At 41.7% G+C, this 7,580-nt stretch overlaps 1 protein-coding gene across 1 annotated transcript; it reads left to right on the plus strand.

Moving 5' to 3' along the window:
• Positions 1–1,768: 1,768 nt before the first annotated feature.
• On the plus strand, positions 1,769–6,880 carry LOC124048997 (intracellular hyaluronan-binding protein 4-like). The gene is made up of 8 exons (XM_046370258.1): positions 1,769–2,211; positions 2,725–2,845; positions 4,529–4,675; positions 4,802–4,873; positions 5,527–5,604; positions 5,853–6,033; positions 6,162–6,347; positions 6,562–6,880. The coding sequence occupies exons 1-8, from the start codon at positions 1,953–1,955 to the stop codon at positions 6,625–6,627; spliced, it is 1,110 nt and encodes a 369-aa protein (XP_046226214.1). The 5' UTR covers positions 1,769–1,952; the 3' UTR covers positions 6,628–6,880.
• Positions 6,881–7,580: the final 700 nt, after the last annotated feature.

Below are 7,580 nucleotides of genomic sequence, written 5' to 3' on the forward strand. Positions count from 1 at the left end.
TCTGTTGGTGAGCTTTTCTCCTTTGCCAAGATAATCCATCTACCTGACAGGTGTAGAAAATAGAAACCCACTCAGCCTGGGAGACGGGGCTGACTGTCAGGCATCCTTCAAGGCCCACGAGGGCTTAGTTGAACCACAAGGTCTTACTTAGCTCAAGGTAAGGGACATTTAGCTTGCTAACGTTCTAATTTATAAATTACAATGAGCTCCAAACACATGAAAGTATGATGTTAAAAGGAAGTGTTGCCATCGATTAAAAAAAAAAAAAAAGTGCTGATCCACCATGGGCTATCATCAATAGATCCAGTCATATTTAAAATTTCTCGTGATCTCGACAACTTATGTAGAGGTCATGATCATTTAGCGGTCATGATCTCTACATAACTAGGGAATATCTCTGGACTTCTGTACTGTAGCCTATTTTACTTCCTCAAACCCCCAGAATGAATCTAAGAACTCAATAAATCTGCAATGAATTTTGATTTTTTTTCCTTGTGATGTTTTAGTTGTGCAATTTAACATCGAGTGAAGGTGTTTGTTGCAGTATTTCTTAATACATTTTGCACATTTTTGTACTTATGTTAACTAAGTCAGAGCTGCTGGGCAGGTCTGTCTCACTGTCTATGCTATTGGATAGAGGGCAATCACCGCAGCGGTATGGTACACACAATGTTAGTGGGTAAATGGACATTGTCAAATCAAAACCCAACCTTATTTTACCTGTTGGGACACACGGATGTTCCAAACTCTGTTTTAGACGAGACTCAATTTATGACCAAAATTATCCTAATTGCTAGTAGTACATTTTGACTCTCGAATAACTGTTTCTGACTCATATGGATGCCACACAGGCTGTTCCAAATGTATATGTAGATTTTTTTATTTTTATGGAATGGCTTATTTGCTCTAATAGAAGTTTCGTAATGCTTATGTAGTTACTGTGTGATATAAGTAGGACACTTGACACCCCGGGAATTTAGAGAAACTATTCAGTTGTACCTGTTCACTCTGTGTTGGATTTTTAAAAATCCTTATAATTAATAGGAATTAAGTAGTGCTTTTTTACCAACTGAGGTAATCAAATCACTACAAAGTAGGGTGAAATTCACCTCATTCAATGTGTAGTACCCACCTGGGTGATGCACAGCAACCATTTTTGTGCCTGAACACATCAGCTGGAGAGGTGATATATGCTAATGATTAGGTAGCCATTATGAAATGGGTTCAGGTTGGGAATTTAGCCATGACACCAGGGTTAATGCCCCTACTCTTACAATAAGTGCCATGAGATTTTTAATGACCATAGAGATCTGGGACACCTATTGAACATCCCATCGGAAAGACAGCACCCTACACAGCGCAATGTCCTCTTCACTGCCCTGGGATCTCTTTAGAGAAGAGTGCCCCCTACTGGCCCTCCATTTTCAGCAGCATCTGGTCTCCTATCCAGGGACTGACCCTGCTTATCTTCAGAGGTAAGCCAGCAGTGGGATGCAGGGTGGCATGCTGCAACACACTTTGAATGGAGATGACCAACCTCTTGACAAGTGATCGAATGTGCCCATTGATTATTTGGAGACAGCTTGTGTCAATTAAATAACATCTATGAAAACCTAATTGAACATGATAGAAATTAAGTGCCAAAAACCATACCCAAAAGCATGTTTACGCAATGATGACGTTAACGTGGTGTGTTTCTTTAACACCTCATGAATAATATTGTAATATTATGGGGCGGGGTTGTATATAAATTATCCGCCATTTTGGACATACCGCATGCTCAAATGCTGTAGCCTGCCAGGTTCCAACTTAATGCAGGGGGATGTTCATAATTTAATCACAGGTCAACATGTTTGTTCTTGAATCATTCGGTTCGTAAAAAAACGTCATTAGCTTTAGCATTGTATGTAACCCAGGTTTTCTTCCAGCTGATTTTGAAAAACATTCTCAACATGAAGGGTATAATTGAAGATCCCACCGAAAGTGCTGGTTTTGGGTGCGCCGTGACAAACCGTTTTGGTCAGCTTTTAGACAACGAGGCCGACCCTTTCGATATTATTCGCCAGGCGCAGGTGGAAAAACAGAAGAAAAAGGATGAGCTGAAAAGAACTGATACAACATCCAAACTTATCAAGAAGGAGTCTCAAAAGGACAAGAGAACTCCCTTGAATGCTGTGGAAGGCAACCATTCACAGGCAAAAAATGTACAGGGTAAGGCCATGCAATGGGTGAAGGCCTAGCTAGCTAACGTTGACGTGAAGATGGGCAGTATTGACGGCACGTGTCAGGTGCTTTTAAGGTGTAACGTTAGTTATCTAAAACAATTCCGGCGTGTCAAACTTGCATAATTGACACTAATGATAAAAATGGTTCCTGTCCGTCGCGTGTCCATCCATGTGTTATGGAACTCAACGTTATGCACATGTTCGCCGTCTGGCTGACGTAGTAGCTGACTTAACTACCCTGTTAGATTTCTAGATAGCCAACTTCAGTGCAACATAGGGGTTGTGCTAGGTAGTTAATTTAATATTTTAACAGGAACTTTCGTGGAATTGCTAGCACGGTATAGATTGTAAGTTAGTGATAACTATATAGCTAGCTAACTAGCAAGCTATCTAGTTAGGTTTAGCTAGTAACCTACAATACATGGAGGCCTTTTTGGAGTGGCCAATTTAGGGGGGTGTGTGTGGGGTGATTACGTAATTTGTCGTGATTTATGTGCAGGTCAGAAATATCCTCCTCGAGGTGCACCTGGCCAGGTGGAGGAGAAGGGGGAGCGACGAGTTGCCTTCCGGGATCGGAGGCAGAACGACAGTGAGGCTCCGCTAGGATACTCAATTGAAAGGTAGTTATACACTAGAGGTGGGAATTTTCTGTGTTGACCAATTGAACATGACATTGGCTGCTTTTACACAGGCAGCCCAACTGACATTTGACCAATCAAATCAGCTCTGAAAAAGACAGGATGATTAAAGGGCAAGTGTTATTTTCCAGAAGATCAATGGAAATAGCCCCATTCTGATCATTTTACACTGCCTGTGTAAACAGCCATAGGCTATTCAAGTATTAACATGTGTAATTACCTTCAGTTTTCTTTCTATGCTGACCCCCACTTTGCAGAGCTGAGAGAACTGGATAGTTGTATTCAGGTGGAGTCATCATGCGCCTTACTAGGGGTGTGTGGAACTCTTGTAATCCTATCCAATTCACACTTGATAGGTTACTCGTAATTGTCTTTACTTGTGTTCGGAAAACCCAGAAGTGCTCATTTGCATAGTTGACTCTTTAATTCCAACATTATAATACATTTCTTCCATTTGCTCCACTGTTTATCACATTTCCTATGCCTCTATAAAAAATTAAACTTCCCTTGACTGAATAATTAGTCTCTTTGACTGTTAGTCTCTTTGACCTAATTTCTAGTGTTCTGTACTCCTGAAGTTGACTGTGTGCTTGCCATTTAGCTAGCAGTTTCTTACGGGTGATTACAGAATTATTTAATTTAACAAATGAAACAATAGTGCAATATGCAAAGATCGCTCCACCATTTCCTGGTCTCTAAAATTCGAATAGTTCACTTAAACAAGCAGTGTAGAGAATGACTCATTGTACCATCTAAACCGCTATAAAATTTGTTTTCAGTAACAAAAATATGATTTTTTTTTTTCAGTTTGAAGCATGCCTCAAGTGTAGGACTGGGCAATATATTGTGAAAACCTGTACAGCAGATTTTTACAATAGTCTAAAGGTATTTTTATACAGTGATAAATTACCATGTTGGTCAACTTCACTAAGTTTTGTCCTAGTTTGGTTGCAAATAACACCATCATAATGGAGAGCCTACTAAAACCATGTACAAATCTTTTTTAAATATTTTTTTACCTTTCTAGGCTCATGCAGAACTCATATACATATTTAGAACTTCAGAAACAAAATGCTGCCATACCATCAAATTAGCCAAAATATCGTCACACCATATTTTTTTATCACCCTATCCACGTGTCAGGTCTGGAGCGTGATGTCACGATCTCTGCTGATCGGCTACTGCATAGCAACCTAGCTATGCCAAAAGCCCTGGTTTTCCCTAAAAAGCCTATGTAAATTACAATCACCAGAATGGCCAAACAAACATTTCTTTCATAGTATTGACATCATCCATGTATTCCTATCATCTACTGGTTTTAATGTCTGGTTTGAAGCTGGTGCACAAAGCTGAAAGTAAGATGCAAAAACAACTTAGAATGGAAGCTTAGAAATGGAACAGATCTGTCGCTGCATAGACTTGTTTTCAATGAGAATGAGATCAGTAATTCGTATTTCTGTGAGAATTTGGTCAGGTCGCCCAGTAAGTTATATGGCAGCTTTAACCTGTAAACAAGAGAACCTCTTTCAAACAATCCATTTAGAAACGGATGTTTATTTGCTGAAACGTGTGCTTTTGCCTAACTATTAAAATGGACAGGCAGCTATGTGAGACTTAAGTTTTTATGTTAACTGACCGCTACCCCCCCCCCCGCAAAAAAAACAGGCCTGTGGATCAGGGTGAGCGTGCCGCAAGGGGCCGAGGTGGTGGCCGTGGAAGAGGAATGCGCGGCAACAGCAACTTCAGATCCACAGATGGCTTTGACCAGAGAGGCAAAAGGGAGTTTGAGCGCCACAGTGGCAGCGATAGAACGTAAGAACAAAACTTATCACATTGCGTTTAAATCACATTTGTCTGTTTCACAATGCATGTGAGTAAATACTTGGATTATGAGAAAATAGTTGAGATTGATGACATTTAAACTTTTGCCTGTTGCAGTGGTGTCAGGCCAGAGGAGAAGCGAGGGGGCAGTGGTCCACGAAACTGGGGATCCATGAGGGACCACATGAGGTGAGTACACACAGGACTGTAAATGTGAGACATTTAACTGCCTCAGTGTTTGAGTAGCTATAGGTGTACTCTGCTGTCCTAGTTTGGACTATTAGTAGGTGTAGCCTCAAACCCAGGTATCTCACATTCTGTTCAAATGCCTTGAAGTCGTCTTCAGGAAGACTAAAAGGTGTTTAGTACAGTAGTCTAGGTGAAAACCAGTCAAATATTTTGCGTTGATCCAAACAGGTTTCAGAGTTTCTGACTGGCAACAAGCTAGCTAGTGATGGTAGTGCCGCATAGGGTACTAAAAACATTGTCCAACACTGTTGGAAAAGACTGGGAGCTCAAACAAGAAAATGCCCCTCCTGATGGGCAATATAATTTGTACTCTGACCCAATCAAATGTGAGTGTTGAAAGAATGAGAGCACTGGCTAACGTACAATCCCATACAGAAGTTGTTCAGACTTCAAATAGTTGTCAATGAGATTTGGATGGAACTAGCCAAGCTATGGCTTGTCTCTTGAAAAAATATTACAATGAGAGCCAATATTCCTTTGGTTGAGACCCACCTCAATGAGACCCAATGTGACTTGGCAAGTCTTCATCAGCACTTTCATATGAATTGTCTTGACTGATTGTTACTGTAGTTATACTGTTTATGCTATTTTAGTGCTGCCGCTGATGGGGCTCCCACTGAGGGAGGGGATGGAGATGAGGTGGCAGATTCCGCAGAGACTGGAGCAAATCGGTGAGCAAGCCAAGTGACTGACCAGCGCAGCAATGTTAATCAGACAACACAGTGAGACAGAGCAAATAATATACTTGTGTAGCTTACTACTTTATGGAAATCCTCTGATACCCACTACATATTCTGGTCTATACATACCCTGAACTCAGACATTATCATTTTAAATGCTCACATTTACTCTAGTTATAGAATGAGTTTCAGGTTGTATTAAATTTCCATCCCCATAGTAATCTGTTGATTCTCTCCAGTGCCCCGGAGACTGAAGGTGAGGGGGAAGCAGTGGTGGAGGTTTCCGTGGAGATGTCTCTGGACGAGTGGAAAGCCCTACAGGAACAGAACCGGCCCAAGAAGGAGTTCAACCTGCGCAAGGCTGATACCATTGTGCCCTCTGACTCTGTGGTCATCCACAAGTCCAAGAAACAGGTTGAGGTGAGGAATCTTGCACAAATGCTGCAAAAACGGGATGCCTAATATCACTGCTTGTTTCTTTTGGGCCTCATTGAATTACAGCAAACTGATTTATATGGTACTTGTGTCTCGTTTCTCTTGATCAACAGGAGGAGATTGAGGAGGATGACGCTGCAGCCCTCCGTCGCCCCGCCAATGACATCACAGCCAAGCTGAAGATTGACTTTGGCAGTCTGGGACGACCCTCACGGGGTACCAGAGGAGGAGGAAGAGGTGGACGAGGTGGCCCAGCCACACGGCCAGAGACCATTTCTCCCCAGAAGCCTCCTGAGAAGGTATGTCTGGACTGAATGAATGGCTCCTGTTAGATATACATCAGGGGTTTGAAACCATTGCCAAAGGCAGCAAGGATGGTGGGCAGGTTCAGTTCGCCCTGTTGCCTTTCTTCCTGTCTCATTCAATTGTGAATAGCACTGCAATATTCCTTTGGGCAGCATATTCCTTACCAATGTGTTGATACACATAAGTTGACTGATTGATTCTCCCTAGGCCCGATTCCAGCAGGGACAGGCCCCAAACCCTGACGACCCAGAAGACTTTCCTGCCCTTGCCTAAAGGAAGCGGACCAGCACTGGACCAGAGCCCAGTCTACAGGTGGCCCTTCACCTGTACTGTGCCTTAGTGGATTTGGCTGCACTTCCCAAGAGGAGCAGGAAATAAACTGGTTATGCTCGTATCTATCCCAAAGGACTGTATATATCAGAGTTCCTATCTGCTCTCTGTATAGTTCAGATGAATAGCCTTTCATTGTAATGGGAAATATGAATACTTGACCTGTTTATAAAAAAATAAATACTGTTGACATTGACACATGACTTAGGATACTATTTGTTCAACCACAAGTGTAAACTGACAGTGGTAGACACCTTATGGTTTCTCCAGTGATGTCTTATAAATGGATTGCATGGATTGCTTTATTGAATAGCCATTTGTGCCAATGCCTAGACAAGTGTGCCTTTTTAGTCAGCCCCAAGGGGGTGTATCAAGAATGTTCTTTGAGTCATTACTAGCCATCTTAGATCCACCTCATTCCTCACACCAAACATCCCATCTAAATAAGAAACAAATGTTTAAACAGCATGGAATACTTCAGTAAATTATTTGTTTGTTCATCTTTATTGTATGATTGTCAGGTTTTTATAAAGAATTTCTCCGGAAATGTAACCTTCATGAATTTCCATTCTGTATGAGTAGTGTCCAGAACAGAGCGCCTCTACCCTGCTGTTGCCTAGTAATAATGAACTAGAATGCATGAGAACTCTTCCTGTTGTCAAAGGCCTACTGGCGGTACCACAGCCAGCTTTCCCCTGTGGCACAATCCCATATTCGCTAAGCTGAGGTCACTTAATGCCATTTTATTTAATTTGAATGTGCAATTTAATTTGTTTTAATGCATGTTAGGGTAACTGTCCCCTAGTGAGGCAATTTGGTTGTAAATTAAGTCTTTGTGGCCTTACTGTGCTTTTGAACAATTGGGATCTGGCTGAGAAACAACTCAATGGTTTGCT

Source organism: Oncorhynchus gorbuscha, linkage group LG11 (genome assembly GCF_021184085.1).
Source record: "Oncorhynchus gorbuscha isolate QuinsamMale2020 ecotype Even-year linkage group LG11, OgorEven_v1.0, whole genome shotgun sequence".
Taxonomy (NCBI): Eukaryota; Metazoa; Chordata; class Actinopteri; order Salmoniformes; family Salmonidae; genus Oncorhynchus; species Oncorhynchus gorbuscha.

Bases quoted from the DNA above. Each gene is read 5' to 3' on its own strand.
- LOC124048997 (XM_046370258.1), top strand. From the start codon at position 1,953: ATGAAGGGTATAATTGAAGATCCCACCGAAAGTGCTGGTTTTGGGTGC. The intron at 6,034-6,161 runs GTGAGGAATCTT...CTTGATCAACAG, and splicing joins AGTCCAAGAAACAGGTTGAG to GAGGAGATTGAGGAGGATGA. The intron at 6,348-6,561 runs GTATGTCTGGAC...GATTCTCCCTAG, and splicing joins CCCAGAAGCCTCCTGAGAAG to GCCCGATTCCAGCAGGGACA.